We start from the raw sequence: 25,581 nt of genomic DNA, 5'->3' as shown, positions 1-25,581 counted from the left end.
CAAACTGTGTCATCGTTTTAGCAAGAAAACTATATTAACCATCCATCGATTAACAACATTATACATGACAGTTTTATATTGAATTTCATCTTGGAAATGATTCGATTAAACGCGTAAAATTGGTTGACATCTAAGAAATTCAAAGGATATTATACCCTATAATCCTATATATGACATACTCTTATGTTACTAGTGCCAATCAAAATCAGCTAAAAAAATGTTCCATTTCAATCATCAAATAGTCTATTTTATCGTGCGCCAATGTTCGTATAATCATATCGTGTCATGCTTATTAAGTGGTGCATCGTTCTCTCGTATCGGGTTAGGTAGCGGAATTAGGATTTAAAATATAAAAATGTAAAATTTACTCATATTATTAGATGGGATACATAAGCTAGCGATTTTAACCAGGTAGTCGAAATAAGTAAGACGGTAAGAGTCAAATCCACTCGGAGAAGGTCGATTGTTGACATTATTCCTATGGATACCAACAGGGGCGGAGCTACCCATTGGGCTATATGGGCTGTAGCCCAGGGTACTTTTTTGAAATAAAACTTCATAGCTGAGGCCTGAGGATAATACACAGTTGTTCTAACTTGTTCCAATGGTGAAGTAATGTTATACAAAGCCAGTGACCCGCGTTCGATTCTTCATTTGTTCATTTTTTACCCACTCCGTTCAAAATAGGGAGGTTTGGGTTCCTCTTATTTCTTTGGTGAATATACTCAATATAGCTATATATTGTCAACATGCAATTTCATTTTTTTTACTCCTTTCGGTCCCGGTTATTTATTTACCTATTTTTATATTAGGGTGTCTCATTTATTTTTTTACCTTTCTAATATTAGGAGGATTTTTATGTGTACCTTGATCATAGACATCTATTATGGTCCACCGATAATCCACTAATAAGTAAGTAACAACCACCACAAACGGTCTCATCCTCTTTCCTGAATCTTTGTGCTAAAACCAAATGTAAACAAACGACTAGGAGGGAGGAGTAATTGTTCTAAATTAATTACATTTCGGGTTTCTTTGTAAACACACAATTACTATATCCGTTTTGATTGTTCAAAATATATTACATTCTCATGCATTTGGTAAAACATATGAAGTGCGTTATCATGTATATAAATAACATCCATTCCAAAAAAACTCTATAAATTTAATTAAAATATAACTCATATAAATTTTAACATATATAAAAAAAATGATTTGAATGAAGGAAATATTTAACAAATATATAAAACAAATTGGTCTATGTATTGGGTCATTTTTGGAGGAAATAAAGACATGATAATAATGTCTTCATTTCATTTTGAGCCTTACAATAAGTTAATTTTTTTTTTCATTTTAAGTTTAGCCCTACATTGATTCAATTTCTGGCTCCGCCCCTGGATACCAATTACCAACATGGTAATATTTATAAGTCATAACCAACTACGTATCTAGTTGATTTTTAAGATGGTCATATTCGTTTGAAGTTCAACACGTGTCAACTATTTACTCATATTATTAGATGGGACAAATCTTATCTTTATAAATACATAAACATTTCATGCATCCACATTAATCCACGTCACCTTATGCAATTTTTTTTTTCTTTTTTCTTTTTTTCCCATAAAATAAATCGTGGGCCCCTTTGCCAGTTAGTTGAATTAATTTCTTTTTCATTAAAGACTTATCGTGTTATAATCTGATAAGTTAATGTATGTTTGTATAATGATTACTATTTCTTCCATTTTACAACTTCAAGAATAATTTTTTCAATCATGAATATCAATACAACGTTCCCAAAATTGAACAAATTAAAATTGATAGAATAAGGGTTTAAAAATTGATAGCTTTAAAAAATTACGGAGTAGTTACATCAATCTTAAATACTCGTAATTTTTTAAGCATGCAATTATCAGATTTACATATTTTCTAATTGTATAAAATAATTACCATTTGGTTCTCATGAAGTATAACTATTAAAAAAAAATAACATGCTATTTTTTTATGACTAATAAAGAATCTTAAAAAATTACTCTAAACACTAGAAGGAAAAATAATGGATTTCATCACTACATTAATATTTTTTTTTAATATTAATCATTATATCAATGTTCCTAAAAATATACCAGAATAATTTTGCACGGGTTTAAAACTAATGTAGTATACCATGAAATTTTCTAATATTTGGAATGATATTAGACTCTTTTAGTTAATTCTATATTTATGTTTATTAAATTGTATTGTAAACCCTTTTAAAATTTGACAATTGTTTCGATTTTATAGCGATATTTACATTGTTAACTATTTATTATTTTACATACTTTGCATTTAATATACTCTATATCATGTTTTAACCCTGAATTCATGCATTTTTTTTCACGGATTTAAAACATGTGTAAGTTTCAAACCTTTGCAATTTTTGCACGTGTTTTAACCTATTATCATTACAAAAGAAACAGAGTATAAAATATTCATGTATTTTGGTTTAACATTTTTTAAATGTTAATCATTATATCAATGTTTTTAAGAACATACCCGTGCAACACGGGTTAAAAACTAGTTTTTTATTATTCTTAAAGCGTTTTGCTTTTTGTCTCATCTTATCATTTCACCCGTTTCATATTTAAGACAGATATACCCGTCTTAAACAAGAATTTGGCCAACTATTTAGACTGCTCTTCTTATATGTTTTGGGCTTGTTACGTCAGTCGTCAGTAGTACAATTTGGGCTGAAACTCTAATTCTCCTTGGTTAAGCTATATCATATTGGGCCATTTAGCCCTGACCTCCAAAATGGACTGTTTAATCGCAAGTTGCTTGTCATTACTTTGACATTGAACCTTGTTCACTTGCTACGAATTACGAGTACTTAGGGTAAAATTATTGGTAGTCTTGAGACAAGACTTTGGTAAATCTTAAGACAAGACTCACCCAAGATTACCAATAATCTACCAAAGTCTTAACAAAGTCTTAAGTTGAGTCTTGAAAATCCAAGACTCAACTTAAGACTTTGGGTGAGTCTTGACCCCACCTTGAAAGAAAATTATCCAATGAGTGACTCTCATGTGTCATTTTTTTTTTGTAAAAGAAGAAGTAAAGTGAAAAAGTAGAGTCAGAGGTGAGTTTGACGGATAATGTATAAAGTCTGAAGTGAGTCTGAACAATAAAGAAATAATAAAAGTTAGTGGAAAGCTGACGTGACAGAGTCTTAAGACTTGAGAGGGTCTTACTGATAATCTCACCCTTAGGTCTTGTTCTTTCTAACTTAATTTCACCGTTATTTCAGTTCAACTCAACTTTATTCGACAATTTTAGTTCAACTCAGTTTAAATGCTCAATTTTATTCAAATTACTAATTAAATGTCAGTTCAGATCAGTCTAAGTCAGCTCAATTTGGTTTAACTCAGCTGCTTCAAGCCGAAAATAACAGAGCTTTAGCCTTTTTGGATATGTTGAGGAAAAATAATAATAATACCACATTTCCATATGTAAGCGCCCATATTGGGCAACTATTAAATACGATAAGAATCAATTATTTTAAGAACCGTTGTATGTAATTTGATATTTGGAAATAAAATGTAGTGTATATATATACTTGCGATTAGTGAATTTACTCTTATCTTTGTGAATTCAACAAGGCCATTTTTTTCCCTATATTTGACACAACATTCTCTTAATATAGTTTTTATAATCTTTTTCATAATTAAGGGTGATGTATCATATTCTAATGAAACATGGAAATGAGATAGAAAATCCAGACTTAATATGTTGAGGCCTATATTGGTCTTTGATGGAAAGTCTTCTCTTCCTATTTTTAAAATATTTATATCTTTCAACTAGTTCTAGAAATATCATTTTTGATTTGGTTGGCCATGCACTAGTGTTTTGTCCTTAGACCTACAAACAAAATCACTCTTTCTCACCGACACTATGATCATTGTATCACACTATTAATGATTATTGTTAGGAATAACAAAAAAAAAATATCATGATTAATAAGTGTAATGTGCTTCCAATCTTCCATAATCATAAATCATTAGGTGGTACTTACTCCTCACGCTCTCAAGTGGCAAGCAACACGTGCACTTGTTTTCTCTTCTAAGAATTAAGGAGCACTTTAAACTTAATCATGCTACTCAAAGTGCCATAGACCGTATAAGTACCTCCTAATGATTATGGCCATGGTTGGAAGCACCATGATTTTAGCTAGAAAGAATATTTTGTAAATCCATTATTAAATCAGCAAGTCTCCCTTGTGACGGGTATATCCGTCACAAGTTTTACGATGAATCAACTACTACACATGTGGATAAATAAGACAAAATAGATTGTTACTCTCTATGCATCATGCTTTTATCTTATCTACCCATATGGGTAGTACTTGACCCGCCACAAGCTTGAGACGGATATACCCGTCACAAATGAGAATTTGTGTTATTAAATAATACTCCGTATGGAACTATTTTACATTAAATGAACATAAAATTACTCTATTTTACTTTACTGATTGAAAATGTAAATTGTTTTACACGAGACCAATCTAAGATGTTAATTCTGATATTCCATTAGATATCTTTAATCAAGTTGGTCTAGTCGCTGTGGAGTGTGGCCTTGTGGGTATAATTACTTAACCAAAGGTCATGAGTTCAAATTTTGTTCTTTCACTTGATTTTTCATAGTAAAAAAAGTTTTATGCACCCTGTCCACCAAACTCTAGAATTGCTGCTCGTTTTTTTTTTTTTTTTTTTTTTTGATGAGGAAAGGAAACTGGGTTAATCAAAGACTAACCCATAACACCCTCTCGGGTGAGAACGGTAACAGAAAATCAAACATTTTCAGTTACCAAGAAGAATAAAAGAGGACAAGAAGACGATGACTCTGAAGAAGTCGGGCCTTAAAAGCAAGAATTGCCGCTCGTTGACTCTTCTTATAAGAGTAGTTTTTATTGAGGGAAGACACTTAGAGCATGTTTGGCCTCGATTCTCAAAAATGAGTTTTTGTTTTTCAAGCTTAATTTTTCAAAAAGTTTTTCAAAAGCAGAAACAACAAATATATGCTTCTATTTCTATGGACAAAAATATGGATGTTTAGCTTTTGAGAATTTTTGTTTAACTTTTAGAAAATGTTGTGTTTGGCCAAAAAGTGTTTTTGAGTCTAAAAACACTTTTACAAACTAGGCCAAACACAACCAAGGATGTCTTAGTCTAGTGGTTAAGACGGAGGTATTGTGGACAATAGGTCCCAGGTTCGAATCCCCCCTCCCCATTATTGTAATGCGACTATGTGCGCGCTTCGTGAGACCAAAAAAAAAAAAAAAACTAGGCCAAACACACACTTAATCACCTTAAAAATTTCGACGATGTGGATTAAATAGTCAATTAATTTTGGGATAAAATATTTATAGGCGTGTCACTGACTTGGCCCATGCACATGTGATATGTATGAATGTATGATGTATCTTTTCACCGTGCAAATATGCAATCAAGTTCGATCCTTTATTAACGGACAAAATCATTGCATATTCAATTTTTATTTTATTTTTTTGATAAAAAAAAAGTCAACCCTTCGATTGATCGAAAGTGAGAAAACCAGAAAAGAAAATTGAATCTTGGATCCAATTCCCTTTATTTCAGTGACATTGGATCTAGTGTTTCCCTCAAGTTACTTGAAGCACACGAAAATTGCGACGGAAAAAAATCAAGAATTTAAGTTTAAAAGAACAGGACCTAAGTGGTAGAATACACCGAGTATTTCATAACCCAAAAAAGGTCGATGAGAATTTAACACATTAGCTTACAACATGACTGAATCGGTGAATCTGGCTCTTATTATTACGAAACCAAGACCATGAAACCGAAATTACAATACAAAAGATGTAACTATCTCATTTATATTGCTCCTCCATCGAGCTTTACAATCTAATCACTAAATGCCCTAAGTGAGACCCGACAAAAAAAACGTGTTAGCTAATTTAGCTGATAACGAAATCATCTAGAGATGATACTCATGAGTAATGACTTCGATTTGACTCATTTTGAACGCTCGTACGACTCTCCTTTAACATGATACTAAACAGGCAGTTTTTACCCCATGCATTAACCAACTGCATTTTACTCGAAAATTAATGGGATTACAATAGTTCTACCGAGTTTCTACATGGGTATACCCGTATTCTATTGGGAGTACAGTTGAACTTTTTTAACATACAAGAGAAGACCTGAGTGATGAGGCGGTAGGTAGATTGGTGCATGACGCCCATCGGATAACCGTGTCAGTCACCACAATATCGAGCTGGTCAAACTCGCCAAGACTAATCGTTCTATTCCTTTTGTTGTGGATGCCCAAAATCCTGACGCCGGTGACTTCAGTCATCTTGGACTCTAGTGACTTCTGCTTCTCTGTATTGTCAGTTCGCGAGTAAAGAGAAGTATCGGGTTTGCCAAGTCGTTCATCCACGTCCGCCCCTGGTTTAATAATACAAACGCATTGGAGTCAATTGCATTCGGAGATGTAATAATCAACGAATAATCAACAAGAACGACAACGATGACGACAACGACATTAGCCTAGTGCCTCCAGGTCGTACGGAGCATTACCCTTGTGTTAGCAAATAGAGAGGCTATTTCCAAATAACCCATGAGCAAAAGGGTCTTAGAAGAGGGCTTAAAATTCTTTTCTTCAAACACAAATTCTCATATGAGACGGCCTTTTGATGATTACGATGAGGCTTACCTGTATGAACTGTATCGAGGCTTCCCTTGTTGCTGGAAAAGACTTCAGAATGACTTTCTTGCTTAACCATGGGGCTAAAGAATGTGAAGCTAGGCATCGAAGGGAACGGTGAAGCAAACTCCACATCACCGGATTTACATTCTTCATTGCTACCGAAAGAAAATCCACTCGTTATAGGCGTGGCTGGTTCAAAACGGAATGCTGAGAAAGATGATTTGCATGAGAATGTTGGTGATTGGGGTTCACATATTGCAGGAGATCTAGTATCGAAACTTATATCTCGATCTCTGGCAATAAACGTGACTGAAAATGAGTCTGCTCGAGCTTCCAGTGTCCCAGAGCAGGACACATCCTGTTCATACAAGTCTTCGTTGGCGGTTGGAACCTCTTCCATCCAAGATTGTGCTATATTCAAGCAGAAGAGCAACATTAGCAAAATCGATCAATCACGATCCGATTTTTCCAAGCATATCATGACTCATGAAGATCAGTATCAAGAACAAAAATGTGCCCCAGTGCCTCAAAGGATCCCACCTTTGATGGGAAAAGGGGGCCAGATTTACGCAATCTTACATGTGTATTTCATTCAACACACAGGCTGTACCCGGCTTCTAAGTGCATACAATTTAGCGAGTCATTTTGTGTCCATTTCACCATTCGAAACCCAAAAATTAAGTTAACATGGATGGTATTGGTAACCCAAGTATTATTACCTCATAACACTAGTAGCAAGAACTAATATTTTTCCATCAACCAACTCAAATCTTGAAAAGGAAACAATAACAACTAGGCCGGGAAGCAGTTTATCAATAAATTAACCATATAAAACTTTCCAAGTGCGATAACAGTACCGATAAATAACCAACTATTTTCATTTTGGAAACAATGAGCACAAACATACACAAATATCATTGGTCATCATTGCGTATTTAGCAACTGCCAAACACTTAGACAAATATCATTGGTCATCAATGCGTATATAGCAACTGCCAAACACTTAACACAAATATCATTGGTCATCAATGCGTGTATAGCAACTGCCAAACACTAACATATGATTAGTTAAAGATACAGAACCGTACCTAAAACCTGCTGAGCTGTCAAGCGCTTCAAAGGATCTATGCATAGCATTTTCCTGATCAACTCCTTGGCAGATTTTGATATATGATCCCATGGTTCAGACGGGAATCGCAAATCAGCTGCTCGAACAGCATCAAATATCTTAGACTTTGTCTTCCCCCAAAAGGGTGGCATACCACTCAAAAGAATATAGAGAATTACACCGGCACTCCACACATCTGCAGCCTGTGTATAACCTCCGGACAGAACTTCGGGAGCTATATAAAATGGACTCCCGACTGTCCCATGTAGGCTCTGCCCTGCTTGAGAAATAAGCAAATGCTTAATTTCTAGCTATAATGACACGTTAAGAGTATTAATGACTACGATGAGGTCTTGGCCTAAGGGTTGAAACAGTGAAACTCGAGACAGTAGGCCTGTGTACATCTGTCACAGGTTTGAATCTATCCTCCATGTAAATGTACTGCCATTGCGATTTGCGCCTCATTTCACACAAAAAGAAAAAATACGATCACTAATTACAGTGAACATCAAACGGAGAGGGCATTACCTGGCATGATGTAAGTTGCAAGACCAAAATCTGCCAACTTAATAGGAGACGAAGATGCCTTTGTTGCTAATAATATATTTTCTGGCTTCAAATCTCTATGAACCACGCCATTATCATGACAGTACAAGACCACTTGCATCAAATGCCGGAAAAGGGTTTTCGCCTTTAATTCCGAGTATCTACCGTTTTTCTCTAACTGGTGGAACAATTCTCCACCGGCACAAAGTTCCATCACCAAGTGCACAAAATCTTCCTCTTCATAAACTGCTTTGAGATCAACCACATTTGGGTGACCCGATAATCTACTCATAATCTCAATCTCAAGTTTAATACTCCGGACATCATCTTGGGTTACCAATCTATCTTTTGCAATTGACTTGCAAGCCAACATCTCCCCGCTGAACTTATCAGCACATGACCGGATAACACCAAATTGCCCCCACCCCAACTGCTCTCCTAGAACATAACGATCTTTTAATCTCGACGTCTCCTTGGCATTCAATATTGTCTCCTTCAAGTTTGCTGACTTAAAACAACGACATGGCTTGCTATTTATAGATGAAGCCATATACGGCAACAGCAGCAACAACAACAACAACAACAAATCCTAAATGGGACAAAACCAAACTACTAGATACACTGATTGAAACACAGCCACCTATCCTTCGGGTAAAATTATTGAGGCCGAACTGATATCCCTTCTTCCTCAAGAAAAATTGTCAAAATTGTATTAACAAGTCAAAATTTCGGAATTCCTCGACAACTCAATGATTGCCAAGCTCAACGGTCAAAGTCCAAGTCAATCCAAGAAGCAACCTTCTGTACCACAATTTTATAATTCAACAACCCGAACTTTACTTCACTCACTAGGCACAACTAGAAACAACAGAAGGTTCCAGACTTCCAGCTCAAAACATCCAGATAAGAAAAAAAAAAGGAAAGCTCACATGAGAGTCAAGTCTGGAACAGCTGGATATAGTATGACACAAAAAATTCCCTAATTATTTCTTAAGAAAAAGCAACACAGCACATCTTTTTCCTCTTCTCTTCTGCAAAATATAAATCACAAACAGAAAATGAATAAAGCAGCTTGAAACCTATATGAATATCATATATCAAATTAAATAACATTAAGTCAATCTCATACAATGAAGAACACTGATTGAACTTTTGTACCTCTTAAATCAAATTTGAAAATACTACAACAACAAAGCCTTAGTCTCAATGTAGGTTGGGGTCGGCTAACATGAATCATCATCCGAATCCGTCTAGGTTCGAAACCGCCGGTTAAAAAAAAAAAGGATATTGACATCTAATATAATAACAAATCTAAAACAAAAAAGGGAGAAATAGATTAACACTAAGTTCAAAATTAGAATAAAATTGTTTCACCAAACATCAAATTACCAGAAAAGAAACGGACAAATGAAGTAAAAATAGCTAAATTCAGCAAGTACCAACTTAAATTAAACCCTAATTATAACTACCCAACTAACAATTCAGGTAAATAAACAACAATGCTGATCAAAATCACCCAAAATTTGAATTTTTGAGAAGAAAAAAAAAACAATAAAATCTAAAATATAACTACCCAACTAACAAATTCAAGTAAATAAGCAACAAAACTGATCAAATTCACCCGAAGTTTGAATCTTTGAGCACAAAAAACACAATAAAATTCAGTAAATACACACTCAAATCAAACCAAAACTACAACCACCCAGGACCCAGCTAACAATTTCAAGTAAATAAGCAACAATACTGATCAAAATCAACTAAAGTTTGTATCTTTCAGAACAAAAAAAAAAACACAGTAAAATTCAGCAAATACCCACTTAAATTAAACCTAAAATACAACTACCCAACAAATAATTTTGAAGCAAATAATGTTAATAAGCAACAATATTGAGCAAAATCACTCAAAATTTGAATCTTAGAGAACAAAAAAGAGCACAGTAAAAAAATCCAGCAATTACCCACTTAAATTAAAGCCAAAATACAACTACCCAACTACTAATTTTGAGCATTTGAAGTAAATAAGCAACAATATTGAGCAAAATCACTCAAAGTTTGAATCTTTTAACCAAAAAAAAACACAATATACAAAAGATCATGAACAAAAAGATGAGAAAACAACCTGAATTTGAGAAGAATAAGAAGAAGAAGAAGAATCTAGGGATAGAGAAAGGGAAAGTTAGGGAGACGTTGAAGAAGAGTTTAAAGTCCCAAACTTTCTCTTTCTATACTTTCTCTTTTGATTTGAGTTGCTAAAATTCTACCCAACAATACAAGTTGGTATTTAAGTGTGATTAATTTTGAGTTTTGAAGAAGTTATTGTGGTTGTGTTTAATTGGTGGGATTAGTTTAGGTAAATAGTTCTAATTAATTAAGGAATTGTTAATTTTACTTGCTGAGTTGTTGTTTTCCATTAACTACTTGTATTAGTTAATCACTATATTTCCTCTACTTGTTTCTCTCTTTCTTGTCTCTCTCCTTTGATGTTAGTGAGAGTAGATCCGGTAAGTAGATTAGGTCGTGTCATTTTGGGTTGGCAAGGTTTGGTTTAGGTTTAGTTGGTCATTTTGGTCCGAGTCAGCTGTAATTATGGATAATAATTAGCTTGCAATAATAAAAATTTGGGCCGGATTATAATAAGTTGGGTCAATTTAAGTGCGGATCTTGAGTTTGGTGTCGGGTCGTTTATTTAGGCCCGGTCATCTGGATCGGATAATTTTTGCTAGGTTTAAGTGAAAGTCCCTTAATAATAAGATAAAGCGGAACTGAATACTACCCCTTGAAAATAATAAGATAAAATCATAAAATCGTTTGCTATTATAACCTCTAAATTTTTCTTATTATGTGAATATCTATAATCTATTTAAATTTAAAATCATAGTAATAAAAAAATCAACACTTATTCAAACATTCATACAAGTATTAGTAGTAATGAATCCTTTATTCAACGAATTTAACTCGAGAATTACTACGCACTCTCGTATTATTATTATTTTTTAAACGTGTTGTAGGTCACATGATACACTCGGGTGGGACAATATAAACCCAAACAAGTGAACCATGATAAAAAGTTTCAACTTGACCCAATAAAAAGTCTCTAGATTATACATTACTAGTATTGCTGCCCGGCTTCGCCCGGGCTACCTCTACTTACCATTAATTTTTTTTTTTTCATTAAATAAAATTACTTAAAATTGCATAACCCATAAATTTATCAATAATACATTTTTCAATGACATATCTTAAAATTACGATGAAATAAATTTTGAGATAAATCCACTACTCCCGCTATTAATATTTTACTCTTATTAATGAAACAATAGTAATAACATTTCACTACTTTCCCGTAATCATTGTTACTTTCACTACTCCCGCCGTAATTATTATTCTTTTGTCCTCTTGTCGCATTAATATTGATAATTTCACTACTCCCGCCGTAATTATTGTTATTTTCACTATTGCCGTATTAATATTGATTATTTCACTACTTCCGTTGTTGTTTCTACCACTTTCACTAATCTCGCTGATAATATTGTTACTTTTACTATTCAAATGAGTTATTACTATCATATAACTATCTCCAATGTTACTACAATTCTTTTCTGGCGAAATTACTTTTACTACTTAGGCATGCAATTTTAAGAGGATTATTGCAAATTTAAGAGGATTATATATTTATATAAATATATTACATATATGCGTTAAATCAAATCGAAAGAATTGTGCAATATTATATATTATGGAATCTAACTTGAATTATTTATAACCTACTTATATTATATTTTTGTATGTTAAATAATTAACATCTCTATACATCCAATAAACTATAAAGTTTAATAAAATTGCATAGATTTTAAATTTAATATATAATTTTATGATGATAATAATTAATACCATAAGTGTGCATGTTTATACTAATTAATTATTTTATTTTAAGGAACTTGACCATCTTCTAGTCTTCTATAAATATTTAGGAAAATTACCAAGCATCTTCTTTCTTTTAGTCTCCTTGAAATTGACCATCTTAATTAATTATTTTATTTTAAGGAAATTGACTATCTTAATTAATTTTTTTATTTTAAGGAAATTGACCATGTTTTAGTCTCTTACAAATGTTTAGGAAAGTTACCAAGTTTCTATCTAATTTAATTTTAACCCAAACTATACTATATAATACTCCCTCCTATTCACAATAAACCTCCAATTTCATTTTGACACAAAAATTAAGAAAACACACTACCCCACCATATAAATAAATTTGGACCACACAAATACACTACCCCACCATACAATTAAATTTGGACCACACAAACACTTACCAAGAAAGGAAATAGGGAGGTTATTGTGAATAGACGGAAAAGGAAATAGGGAAGTTTATATTGAATAGGAGGGAGTATTTGCATTTAGATCCCTTAATCGGGTCCATCACATGGTGCTAGTGATTTAAAACTATATAGTATAATTAATTTGTATAACTTTCTTTAATTACATTGAAGTCCCTTGATTTATGGATTTAATATATAGTATTGATTATCAATTAGTTTACTTAAAACCGTCTTAATTTAAAATCTCTCCCAAAATACAACTCACAATCCTTTGGGAGAGATTTCCGACTACCACCCCCTTTCGACTCCTACCCATTACTGGTACGGACCCACACCTCCATTTTTGCTCATTTTTAAGCTCTGATCATTATTTAGTTATCCAATTTATTAATTTCATATCCTTAATTTTAATGTTGGTTTCATATTATTCTTGCTGCTGCTGTTTTTGTTTTTGTTAGATACCCCTTGAGTTAATGATTGATGAAATTCAGTAGCCCAATTCAGTAATTCGTACTCCCTCTGTATCATTTACCGTTTTTATTCTTTGTAAGCGGTATTCTAATCAAAGGTAAACAAATGACTGGGACGGGATGTATTAAAAAGACATACTTGTTAATTAAAATTACCTATTAAGGTTGAATTATTGAATAGTTTCATAAGGTATTCCAATTTGTTTGTTGATGTGAAGTTAATGTAATCATTTTGCTAGCAATTTGATTGATCAGAAAATCTGGGCTAATTCTGGGATATAAAGATGCAAACTGTAAGATCGAGTTTCAAAGTTCCAAACTTTCTGATATTTCTGGGATTGATCAGAAAATCTGGTGTAAAACGGATTTACAATGTAAACCCACATTATAAAGGCGGTTATACTCATAATGCAGTTTGTATAAGTTACTGAAACTTGCTTTTAGAGGTTATTTTGGTCAGTTTTTTGTGGCGGTTTTACACAAATACCTGTGTACAACGGCCCTGCACAAGTATTTGCGAGGATGTAAAGATGGTAGTTGTAAGATGTGGAGCTTAAAATGGCAAAAGCTGAAGTCTTTAATTTTAGGGATATTCTCTCCCCTGAACTTTTTCGTTTTCTAAGGTGTACCCATCGTTTTTCACAAAAAAACTTTGACCAACAATAATTCTCTAAAACGGTAATTTTTTTTTTCAAACCAATTATCTCTTCAAGGCTTTGAATTTGAAAAAAAAAAATCCCCGTTTTTTGAACGCGTAGCCGGTACTTATGGTTGGTCAAAGCTTTTTTAACGAATAAACTTTGACTGACCATAATTCCCGACTACGAGTTGAGACGTCGGTGAATTCTTTTTCAAACTGAAGACCTCTTCAAGACGGTGTTTATCGTATTCTGAACTTGTAGCCAAGAGTTATTGACAGTCAAAATTTTTTTGCAAGAAAAGAGGGGTACATCTTAGAAAATGAAAAAGTTGAGGAGTACACGAGAGAATATCCCTTAATTTTAATTTCTGTTCAGTGTGATTTGATGGTATTTGGTGAGAACTGGTCATAAAATGTAAAAAAGACTTGAATAGGAACCCGTTTGAAATAGCTCTCGTCTTGCATAAGTATTTGGGATGGATTAGGCAATTGCTGCTGAGTGCTGACTGCTGTCATCATGTTTAGCTTAGCTTCTAGTTTGCCGTGGGAATTGGTTTATCCTGGAATTATATATCGGCATAAACTGTCAGGCGTCGGCTAATCAGCTAGAGAAGTGGGTTATGTATAAAAACCTTAGACTTGAATAGGAACCCGCTGAAATAGCTTACGGCCTTAGGTCTGAGGCATAGGTCGATACTCAGCCTTATAGTTGGATTATGACTGTCCTAATCATTTGTTTACCTTTTATATTCTTTGTGAGGGTCATTTTAATCAAAGGTAAACAAATGAATGAAACGGAGGGAGTAAAACTTATGGGAGTTTTGGTCTGGAAGAGGCTGAATGTTTTGTTTCAATGTGATATTCTCATCTCGGGAACTTCTGTGTAAAAGGGTAAATGCTGTGTTTCGAATTTGGGTACCCGAAAACCGAATGCCTTGTTTTTTTCACGTATTTGAAAACCGGGTTCAGCTTTGACTTTTCGATCGGGTAGCCGGCTTGAAGTGTTGTACTGCTGTTGTTGCTAGTTATCATGTTAATTGAAGCCCAAATAGAAATTCAAGAAAAAAACAAGAGAAAAGCGAAACTTAAATGTGCTTAGATACACACTATATTCCATTTAAGTTGTATATTGAAACGAATGATTATTATGCCGTCAATGTCGAGTCATTCTGTTTTAAGCTATTAAAATGTTCTCCCTGCATGATCTGATGTGAATACCTGAAAATTCATATTCATGTGCACAGTAAGCCTGAGCAGGGGTGGCCGTACATGTAGTCATAACATCGAGAATCTTTTTGTGCGCAACTGTGCAGGCACCCCGATTTTTTATTTTTGATAAATAAAAAACAAGTACTCCATACTACTAGTTTACATGCAACTCGAAAAAGTCGCTTTCAGTTGTGCACATCTTAAACATTGTTTTCCATGCAGGGAGTTCTTCTAATCGTTCCCATGGCACTTGCAATGATTATAAGCCCTGTGAGCCTTGTTAATTACGGTTTACATCCAACATCAAAGATCTTATATCACAGCTTTGTGAGACGTACTTCATCATCATCATCATCATCTCTACGTGTCCGTCCTATCCAAGCTGTGCAAGATAATCAGGGCCCTAGAAGATTAGTAGATATTATCCGCACTGTACCTGACATATCACGAAACTATTTCAAAAGTCCTTCTCGGAGGGCTCTCTTTGGAGGGATCGCCTTATTAGGTGGTTTTTACGTGGCACAAACCATTTCTTTATCTTTTGGAGCTTTGGGGGTGAATGATGTGATTGCTGCCGTATTGTGTGTTATCCTTACCGAATTTTCTACCAAGTTCTATTATAGTCGATCAAAGGTAACCTTCCCCATTGCCCTTCTCAACAATTTCAAGATGGGATTCACTTATGGTCTATTCATCGATGCTTTCAAACTCGCTAGTTGACCCAATATAGGCGCTTTGAGCCGATGATTAGGTTAGACTATACTGTGATGTACATACATAACTAGTGCAACATTTACTCCTGCAATTTTGGTATAAAATTCATGTTGCCCCTTCATTTCTTGACGTTTTTTTTTTTTTTTTTTTTTTTTTTTTTTTGAACTGATGAATCACTTCAGAAGCTCCAATTTTTTTTGTATTCGCACCAATTTACATGGCATCGCTAGTGTTGTGTTGTTTCCGTGAAGATCTGCTTGAAATGATATTCTGTAGATTATAGTAATGTTGCAATGTTGTTTCCTTGTGGTGTTGAAAGAGGTAAACGAGCCACGAGAAGAGTTTTGATACTGAACTATGGCGTCTATTTCAAAGTTGTAGGCTTGTAGCATTTCAAATTATAGCATAGCCAAGGAAACCTAGTGATAGCACTGAGAAAGGCTGAACTCAGAGGAAGAAGGAAGAGCGGATTATTGTACTTAGATGTTCTTGAAAAGTTGAAAGGAAAGCAACAGTCGTGCACGTGCCTGCTGCGCCTATCAGTGCAGTAGACGGATTTGGTTCGACGTGAAGTGAAGCTCGTTCCTCGAAGACATTGCATTCGAGGGCAACGAGCAAAATACCCATCTGTTGAAACCTTTTTTTTTTTTTTTTTTTACCTGTTCAATATTAAAGTAATTGTCAAAGATAGTCAGATGAGCTGCATTTAAACTAGAACGGGGTATATGAACTCTTATTTTATGTTTCTTTCGATAGTGAGTAGCTTTGTTGAATTGCTCAACAAAGATGGCCAAAATGTAATGATGAACCTAAGATCAAGCCGAGAACAGCTTCGGGCCGACTTAGTTTTGGAGTATATGTTGGAGAAGTACTGCGGTTGGCACTCCTCGGAATGCCAATCGGCAAATGGTAACTTGATAACAAAACTGTCACGAATCGCTTTCCTTAAAGAATATTTCTTGACCCCTGCATTTGTCTTACGTATCATGAAATCTCTAGCAGGATAAGACTATCGATTCCCTCTCGGCTCTCATTCTAGGCAAATAGAATTAAGAGATTGTAATTTTGATTGTTCTTTCAAAGTCGAAAAAATTATGATTTTTTCCTTGTTTTTTTTTTAATCATGTATTTATATATTTACATGTATTCTCGGAATATAATATGTTATATTCAAGACAAACCTTTTGAGACAAGTTCAAACAAGCAATTCTTGAAATCTCACGTCAAAACGAAACCGCGTATAGAACTGTGTCACTCCCGTTTCATGGGGGTGATCACCCCGGCCGGGGCCATCAGACATGTGACACACTGACACATGCCTAAGAAACTTGTGCTGAAAAGGCTACGTATGTTACAGAGTACATAGAGAAACATAATGCAGTAATACCAGACATTACCACACGGAGAAACATAAGTTAACGCCATTGTTAAACAAATCTGTATGTTATTCTTTAACGAGATCTATTATGCATCAGGGTTCTCTTGTGTATTAGAATTCACAGTGATTTTAAGATTGCAAAAAAATGAACACAAAGCAGTTGATACATCTCTATACATATTCAGAGTAATGAAGCGTGTGATTCATACCTTTATATCTATTGCGGTATAGTTCGATCAATCCAGTAATTCTCAACCATCCAATTAAAACAACTAATTGCATCATTAATTCTTTTAGCAAACCAACAAATAATGAAAAACCCTTGAATGGATCACAAAATCAAATCTTTTAGCAATAACCTCATTTGTGAGAATTCAGTTGAAAAAAATATTCCGCAATGGCTTCTGATCGAGTATACAACTTGGTTTCAGCAGGCTTATTATTTATCATCACCAACATTCCAGCCTCCTTCCACGCCCCCGTGTCATAACTGAAGAGTTTCGCCATTGCATTTTTCATCTTAAATTGAAAACATTACTAAAATGCATATTACAAGTTTACAACGGCATCAAGTCCGTATATTACACATTACATAGAGTAGTTCAAATCACATAATGCAGTAAAAGGGAAGGCATACATACATACATACATACATACATACATACTACATACATACATACATACATACATACATACATACATACATACAAATCCTTATTCACTAACAACATCTATTATGCATCAGAGTGCTTCTGTGTATCTCAATTTATACCAACTACCCCGTACTTCCTTACGAATTCTCATTAAACCTCCTCTTAAACCTGTTTACTCTCACTTTGATTGGCACATAAATTCTATCACCAAGATCCTCAACATACCGAAAATAAGATTCTCTCCAACTCCTCTTTATCACCAAAGTTCCAACCACGCCCCAAAATCCGGAAGCAACACCAGACATTACGGCTAGGATGAACCACATCTTATCATATTTATCTTCTTTCTCAACATTATCTTTTCCGGCAGCATGCCTTGTTGGCGAGTCAACTTCAGTGCAATTGTTCAAGGGAAACCCGCATAAACCAGAATTGTTCGCATAGATAGATGGGTTGTCAAGAGTTTGGAGTTGTGTACCTGTCGGAATTCGGCCATGTAGGTTGTTGTTGGACAAATTCAACTTGCTTAGCCATGGTATGGAAGACAAGCTATCTGGTATAGTCCCTGAAAGATGGTTATTCGACAAGTCCAAAGATTCAACCGTCTTCAAGTTGCCTATATTTTCTGGAATATGTCCTGTTAGATGATTATACGACAAGTTCAATGCAAACAACGCTGATATATTTGTGAGCTCTTCGGGTATTGTACCAACTAAATAATTGCTTGAGAGGTCAATTATGGATCCCAATGTTGTTCCGGTGGACACTTCAACTATTCCCTTAACAATTTCTACAATTTCTAGGCTTGTACCACTAATATCACTTTCAAAATTGTAAAATTCAACGGAGCCTAAACATCGAGGTATGTGCCCTGTCAAACCATTCTGAGCAAGTTCCAATACTAGAAGCAACGAACAATTGCAGAGTTGTGAGGGAATGGGCCCATTAAAATGATTACGTCGTAGACTGAGGATTACCAAAGGAGTATCCTGGTCAACATTTCCAAATTGTATCTCTCCGGACAACATGTTGTCACTGAGGTCAAGCACCCTTAAGTCGTTTCCAATATTAAAAAGTGATGAACCATTATTTCCATTAAAAATTGTCCCCGATAACTGATTGGAAGACAAATATATCTCCTCCGTATTATGTAGTAAATTGCCCACCCATTTAGGTATTGTCCCCGTAAGAAAGTTGTTGTGAAGGTCCAGCAAGACGAAGCTACAACCATAAAGCCCATCACAAGCTACATGTTGCGGTAAAGATCCTATAAGATAAGATACTGTGAGAAATTTGTTGAAAAATCCTCCTAGGTTTCAAGGATATTACTCCCTCCGCACATTTGTTTTCATCCCATTTCTCTAATATATGTGAGATTGTGAGAAGTATTTTATTGAAATGGGGTAAAAATAACTGTGTGGACGGAGTAATAAATAGTGGCATCAGTCACGAATAGCATTTCGTTTTTTTATATTGATCTAGTTTTAGGTTTTGGCTTTATTGTTCTTGTATTAGCTAAGTATCTAGCAATTATAGACCATATTGGTTATATAAGACAATTTTTATATATCAGAAATCATTGGCGCGTAAATTGAAAAATCTTTTAGGCATTTACATAATGGCCGTTACTTTGCATAAATACCGATTTTAATATCATGGATTAAAGAAAAACTTGACATTGAACCTGTTAGTTGATTGCCAGAAAGACGTAATTCTTTAAAAGAGCTCAAGTTCCATAGCCACCCGGGCAATTCTCCAGATATGTTGGTATAGGAAAGATCCAAGTATACAATTTGAGTTTGATTCCTTAACCATTGAGGAAACACCGTGTTTATCACACATGAATGAACATTAAAAGTTTGAAGTTGAAAGGGAGGTCGCCAGTTGAAACTCGAGTCAAGATTGAGATTAAGATGGTTGAAATTCATATCCAAATACGACAATTTAGAGAGGTTACCAATTCCGAAAACGGTACCTTGGAGGGAGTTTGATGAAATATCTATATGCTCTATCTCATTTAATTGTCCAATAAAATCATCCGGAATCAATCCACTCAACTGATTGTATGACAAATCCAAATATTTCAAAGCTGACAAATTCACAAAAGATGCTGGAACTTGACCTTTGAACTCACTGTTTGAAAGATCGAGGTAATATAAGTTTGTGAGTTGTCCCAATGAAGATGGCAAACTACCATTCATCCAATTATTATTATGTAGATCAAGGTATTCTAACTCGAAAGCATCACACACAGATGAGCTCATAGAAGGCTCTAGGATATCTCCTTGGGTAATAATATTGTAGGACAAATCCAAGTGTTTGAAGCTGCAAGGATTTCCCATAATTCCCATAATCCCACCTTCCACATAATTAAACTTATTGTAAGTCAAATCAAGAACTTCGAGATGCCTCATGGTTCTAAGCCAGAGTGGAACTGATCCATTTAAGTTATTGTAACGGAGAGAGAGTGATCGAAGAGAAACCATATTCTTAAGAACAGGTGGAAGTGGACCTTCAAAGCTATTGGACCCAAGATCAAGATGTTGAAGAGTGGGGAAAAATGAATTAGAAGTATTATTCCCTATTAATGCCTCTGATAAATGCGAGTTATTTAATCCACAAAAAGATAGGCCAAGTGATGAAAGAGAAGGAAGTGTATTGAGCACTTCAAATGTGTCGTGTGCTCGGGACAGGTCACAACTGCTCATCTCAAGAGACTGTAATTTTAAAAGGCCAAATGCCCATCTGAAACCTTCAGCATATAAACCACGTGTTGTAGTTGTGCAAACATAATCAAAATGAAGATCAAGGTGTACCAGATTTGTGAGGTTGCCAAGTTGTGGGGGAAGGGGGCCAGAAAAGTTAGCTGAAGAGAGATTTAGATACCTTAAGTGCCTCAAAGATCCTATGAAATTTGGAACTCGACTTCCAGAAAAGTCATTCCCGCTTAAGTCCAAATGAGTTAGGAGATTGAGTTCGAGCAAAGAAGAACTTACTCCAGAAGATACCATGGAAACTTGAGGATTGGGCAGACAACCAGTATAGAATTGTTGTGGCTGAGTCCGGAGATTCAACTTGACAACATTATGAGTAACATTGTCGCAGGTGACTCCGTGCCATTGACAACAATCTTGACCAACCCATGAAGAAAGGAGCTTCTTAGGATCTTGGGTGAAACTTTGTTTGAACTTTAACAATGCATCAAGTTCATGCTTTTTGCACCTTATTAAGCCTAATGATTCAAGTTCAGTTGCATGTACACATACTGAGGATTGGAACATTTGCGAAAGAACAATGACAACGAGAAACGAGATTCTTGCCATTATACTAAGTGGAAATCAGATTGAGTTTTCTGTTTTAGTGGAGTTTACTGTCAGTTCTTCTTATTTTTTTGGGGAAAGAAGATGGTACTTAAAGTTGAAAAGTCTTTGTCTTATTTACGTTTGAAGAGTCAAAAAGTACTGACCCTTTGCAACCCCCCACAACAAGGAGAGAGACTTCCACTTGCTTGATACGGACAAAGGAGTGTTCTACAATAATACAGTGCATTTTCTATAGTGAAAATTGTTAATAATTACCTACTATTTACGGTATTTTACAAACTACCACCATGTATTTGATTTATTACAAAATACCATCTACATAAGAGTGTATATATCCCAACTCACACCATATTTTATTTCCGAATATGTTCTTACTTATTTTCCGACTCGGTTTTATACCCTCATATGATTATTTGTCTGAAACAAAAGTTTCAACTCAAGTCAAAGACGAATGTTACACAATGAAGCAAACAATCACAATAGCATAAAAATTCATAACTTAACTAAAATTAGGGTTTTTATTAACCCAGAATTAAGAAAGGTAAAAGCTTTGTAAACCCATTTTTAGGTTTGAAGAGTCTAAATTAGATGCATTCCAAACATCCATATCAAGTATGGTTCTTTAATCACAGGTACCTAATTTTGACTGCTTAAATCCTTCATGTGGTTCTTTAATCGAGTCCTGCATTTAAGGGGAGCAGTACGCGATACGATAATGATATTTTTGTAATTACAGGTAGAACAGCAGAATCATTAAATTTGTAAAGATGAGAATACCGGAAGTGGGATGTTTTACCTGTATAAACATTCGAGAGCACCCCAGTAAGCAAAAGATCCATCCCTTCTTTTGAATTCCTCTGAAACCAGCACATTTCCCTTGAATCAATCGCAAAATCAACCCTTTTACCACTATCAATTACACAATTAATCGTCAAATTCAGAAGAAAGATGACTTATTTGATGATTATTTGAAGTGGGTAATTGGGAAATTATAGAAAGGAGATTTTAAAATGGAGGGTTTACAGAAATTGATTTGTGTGTTGAATAATTTATGATTCTGGGTAGTAAGTTTAGAAACATACTTACAAATTTTGGGAAAGTTCTCATCTTGATGACGATGATGATTCTGAATACAATAATTTATGATTCTGGGTTGTCAAGAACATTCCTGAATCTGTGTTTTTTTTGTTTTTGTTTTTGTCTACTTTACCTCATCATGAAAGAATCGTAGTAAAATCACCCCGGTCAACCGTTCGGAATAACCCGACTAGATTCCAAAAGTAAGCCGGGCCCAAATTTTCCTGACCACATCCGATCCAATCCGAATATTGATGGTCACATATTGACCACTTTCCCTAAATAATTCTTGACTAGAATTCATGCACGGCCGTTGGCCGGGTAATATTAAAAAATAGTTTCTGAATATTAATCTTGATCGAGGTTGTTGTTTTGAAAATATTTTAATTATAACAATAATAGTTTAATACATTGAGGCGTAACTAACTTATACTTTGAAAAGTATTACAATGGATAATAAGTTCAAAAACAAACGGAATAAGTCACTTAAATTGGAGGTTTGAAACAATGATAAAAATGCATTTTGAGGGAGTAAATTTAAACTGATTGTTAACTTTTTAAACTACTCGACTAAAAGTAAAAGGATGAGGTGAGATTGTCATCCCAAGTCCCAACCCCAATTTCGTATTTACAATTAACTTTAACCATCGTCGTCAATTCCTCCTCCTTTATAATTTTTCTCTATTTTTCATTTCCCGGAAATATACCAAGGCAAATAAAATAAGTAAATAACTCCCCACTAAAACTCCCTTTCCCCTTCTTCAGTTAGTTTTGCTGAAGACGGGTCGTAGCAAGTGATGGGTAATGTCACTCACAAAACGGATAAGGGGACAAGGTGGGGGCACCCCTATGTGATTCCCTCTCTCCTCTATTTGGGTCATTTGTGAGAGGAAATGGTATCCGTCACTCCAAAGTGACGGATACGTGCCGTCTTCAATGAGATTTTGTGCCCTTCTTTCTCTTACCTACCACCCATGGACCCACCAAACACCACAGCCACTATGGACCCACCCCCTTCTTCCACCCACTCACGCGCTGCCGACGTTGAGGACCATCCATATAAAATAAGTACTAACAAGTCAAGGCAGTAAGAAGATTATACATCTGATGTATTACCTCCAATTCTATAGTTTTTGAGTATTCTAATCAAGTTTTTGAGTTTTATTTTTAAAGTTTTTGAGTTTTACTATAAAGTTTCTGAGTTTATTCACTTAAAAATTAAGCTCTAAAAAATGACGGAAAAAATATTAAAATCTAACTTATAAACTTTAATATGCTCAAAGAAATATACATATGCTCAAAAACAAATAAAGTTTGAGGCAATAAGCTAAAAAAAAATACATATATGCTCAAAAAATAAAAAAGTTGGATGTAGTACATTCGATGTATGTTCCTTTTTCTCCAAGTCAAGGTCTTCTGTTTTCCTATACACCTTTGTAAAGGCACTCACAAGAGTCAGGGAAAATTTCACAAAGGGAAAAGAGTTCTCCTCGTAAAACCAACTGATTATTTACCTGATGAAATTTGAACCGTACATGTGCATCGCAATGTAACATCAAGTTTGAAGTGCAGATAATTGATTTATAACATTATGCATCAATTTCAAGTGTTGTAAAAATCGATGTTGAGTAATACTCTGTCTTAAAATGATTTGCTAGTGATAAGAGGATCTCCAACAAATACGATGCATTGCAATTTCTGTATTATTCCGCATGAAGTAAAATTGCTGAACGGGAAATAAGCCAAGTTTCAAATTATTTACCACCAACTATGGTTAATGGGATGGTCTGGCATGTAAAATCATCTTCTATAAAGTTTTGTAGAATTGGATATGTATCAAACAGTAACATCATTTATGCATCACTATTTATAGCTAGATATGAGCTGTTGTTGCTTGCTTGTTTAATGTCTTGAGATTATCCGGAAACCCATAGTCGAGCGTATAGCTCCTTATTATTTCCGTTTCTTCTTTTTCTTTTGTATACCCTATCCATATTATTTCCATGCATAATTTGGGTTTGGTCACATTAGATTATTACTATTTCCATCGTTTCTACGGTATCATTTATTTACCTTTGATTACTCTTGTAAAAGAATATATAGTTGATAAAATTACAAAAGTGAAAAATACACACTTATACGAGGTTTTAAAAATTTAGATTTGATATACTAATATAAAAGTCAATAATAATCTGAAACCCGTTTCGGTGGGGGGTATTTATGAGTTCACAAAATCTCATTTGTGACGGCACGTATCCGTCATTTTGGAGTGACGGATACCATTTTCCCTCACAAATGACCCAAATAGAGGAGAGAGGGAAACACATGGGGGTGTCCCCACCTTGTCCCCCCTATCCGTTTTGTGAGTGGCATTATCCGTCAGCAAGACTAACTATTATGAGTTTGTGGCTTTGTGGTATACCTGAGAGTTTTGATATTTTATTGCACATAATTTTACAAGTCTAACCAATTCGATATAAGCATTATGGGCCTAAGTCGGCATATTACGATAAAACAAGGAATACTCATCTCCTCAAGCGTCAATCACCGATGCGTTTGTTTAAATATCTTTCAAGTTAAGTAGTGAAATTATTTTATCTAAGCTGCCTTATTAAAATAACATATTCTCAGTATAAGTGAAACTGTTTTTTTGGGTGCTAAATCCTTAAATCAGTATGGTACAAGTGAGATGTACGATTTACACGATGAGATCGTTCTATGGAGTAAAAAAAAAAGCGTAAATTATTAGTTGAAACAGAGGGTTAGATTGGTTTTGCCTTGGATCAAGGTTACACGGTTACTATGCAACTAGTGTAACATCCGTGAAAATTCACGGGGTTGTATACTTTTTTTTTTAAAGGAGACGATAAATTATAATTGTTAGATAATCGATTATGTAATTTTATGAAAATGTACAGATTTTTATAAATAAAAATAAAAATCGATAAATATATATAAGGACATTTTAAAATATTGTTGACAATAAAGAATAAGGTAAAAAAAATGAAAATGTGAATAGGGGGAATACCCGTAATTCTATAGTAAACATGAAACGTTTAACGAAGATTTAAGTAAGAAAATTATATAAGTTAGAACTGATATATTTAGGATATGAAAAATTAATGACGTAAGTAAAATTAATAAAACTGAATTTTTCACAAAATGAAAACACTGAAAATCGAGTAGACCAAATTGTTGCGTAAAGTAGGTATAGTTAATTTAAATTTTCTTTTAAAAAAAAAAACAAAAAAACAAAAAAAAATTCGACTACCATCACCGTCATTTCGTTCTTCCATTTCCCTTCTTCTCTCTTCATTTCGTCCTCCTTCTTTTCAGTGTTACATTTCAGTATAAATTTCAATTAACAGAAAACCAATTTTCAGATCAAAATTCTCATATCCGTCTATAATAAGAGACG

General features: G+C 34.3%; 3 protein-coding genes across 4 annotated transcripts; 1 reads left to right on the top strand and 2 right to left on the bottom strand.

The window, feature by feature from the left end:
• Positions 1-6,077: 6,077 nt before the first annotated feature.
• Positions 6,078-10,628, bottom strand: LOC141606723 (calcium-dependent protein kinase 17). The gene is made up of 5 exons (XM_074425979.1): positions 10,497-10,628; positions 8,360-9,408; positions 7,812-8,108; positions 6,730-7,134; positions 6,078-6,461 (listed from the first exon to the last, which is right to left on the bottom strand). Exons 2-5 carry the CDS (start codon positions 8,925-8,927, stop codon positions 6,196-6,198), a joined length of 1,536 nt encoding a protein of 511 aa, XP_074282080.1. The 5' UTR covers positions 8,928-9,408; positions 10,497-10,628; the 3' UTR covers positions 6,078-6,195.
• Positions 10,629-12,940: 2,312 nt separating this feature from the next.
• On the top strand, positions 12,941-15,853 carry LOC141606722 (uncharacterized protein ycf20). The gene is made up of 2 exons (XM_074425978.1): positions 12,941-13,020; positions 15,241-15,853. The coding sequence occupies exon 2, from the start codon at positions 15,262-15,264 to the stop codon at positions 15,736-15,738; it is 477 nt and encodes a 158-aa protein (XP_074282079.1). The 5' UTR covers positions 12,941-13,020; positions 15,241-15,261; the 3' UTR covers positions 15,739-15,853.
• Positions 15,854-17,621: 1,768 nt separating this feature from the next.
• On the bottom strand, positions 17,622-22,325 carry LOC141606721 (receptor-like protein EIX2). Of its 2 annotated transcripts, XM_074425976.1 has the most exons (4): positions 22,173-22,325; positions 21,883-21,995; positions 19,448-21,768; positions 17,622-19,030 (listed from the first exon to the last, which is right to left on the bottom strand). In XM_074425976.1, the coding sequence occupies exons 3-4, from the start codon at positions 21,084-21,086 to the stop codon at positions 17,901-17,903; spliced, it is 2,769 nt and encodes a 922-aa protein (XP_074282077.1). In that variant the 5' UTR covers positions 21,087-21,768; positions 21,883-21,995; positions 22,173-22,325; the 3' UTR covers positions 17,622-17,900. The 2 variants fall into 2 exon arrangements, with proteins under 2 accessions (XP_074282077.1, XP_074282076.1); XM_074425975.1 differs by having other exon boundaries at positions 21,883-22,325.
• Positions 22,326-25,581: the final 3,256 nt, after the last annotated feature.

The sequence above is a fragment of the Silene latifolia genome, chromosome 10, assembly GCF_048544455.1.
Source record: "Silene latifolia isolate original U9 population chromosome 10, ASM4854445v1, whole genome shotgun sequence".
NCBI classification, from domain to species: Eukaryota; Viridiplantae; Streptophyta; class Magnoliopsida; order Caryophyllales; family Caryophyllaceae; genus Silene; species Silene latifolia.
Note: the sequence above shows the minus strand (reverse complement) of the source record. Positions and strands in the feature narration are given on the sequence as shown.